This window comes from Geospiza fortis, unplaced genomic scaffold (genome assembly GCF_000277835.1).
Source record: "Geospiza fortis unplaced genomic scaffold, GeoFor_1.0 scaffold3064, whole genome shotgun sequence".
Taxonomy (NCBI): Eukaryota; Metazoa; Chordata; class Aves; order Passeriformes; family Thraupidae; genus Geospiza; species Geospiza fortis.
Window position 1 is genome coordinate 1 of NW_005055031.1, and position 442 is coordinate 442.

Genomic DNA, 442 nt, shown 5'->3' on the forward strand with positions numbered 1-442 from the left:
GAGTAATTAAGAAAAAATAGGGTGGAAATGGGGGAAAATGGGGTGGGAATGGGGAAATGGGGGAAAAAGGGGGTGAGAGAGGAAGAATCAGGGTGGGAATGGGGAAAAATGGAGGGAAGAGGAAGAAATGGGGTGAGGAAGTGAGGAAATGGGGGAAAATAGGATGGGAAAAGGTGGGGGGGGGATAAGGGGAAAAAAAAGGGGAAAAAAGGTGGGAAAAAAGGGAAAAATGGGGGAAAAAGGGAAAAATGGGGGAAAACTGGGTGGGAAAGTGGGGAAGGGGGGGAATGGGATGGAGAGGTGGAAATGGGGGTCCCCAAACGCCCCCTCCCCACCTTCTCCACGTAGTAACCGGTGCCCACGTCCACCAGCACCGTCCGTGTGTCCTGCAGCTTGCCTGGCACGTACATCTGGGGGGGTCATGGAAAATGGGGGGCACGGG

At 54.1% G+C, this 442-nt stretch overlaps 1 protein-coding gene across 1 annotated transcript in view; it reads right to left on the reverse strand.

Moving 5' to 3' along the window:
- Positions 1–254: 254 nt before the first annotated feature.
- Positions 255–442, reverse strand: part of PFDN5 (prefoldin subunit 5) — a gene marked incomplete at its 3' end in the record, with an annotated part of 1,455 nt that continues 1,267 nt past the window's right edge. The window contains exon 4 of the mRNA XM_031065680.1: positions 255–410. Coding sequence (XP_030921540.1) covers positions 255–410 — 156 coding nt within the window. The remainder of the gene's footprint in view (positions 411–442) is intronic.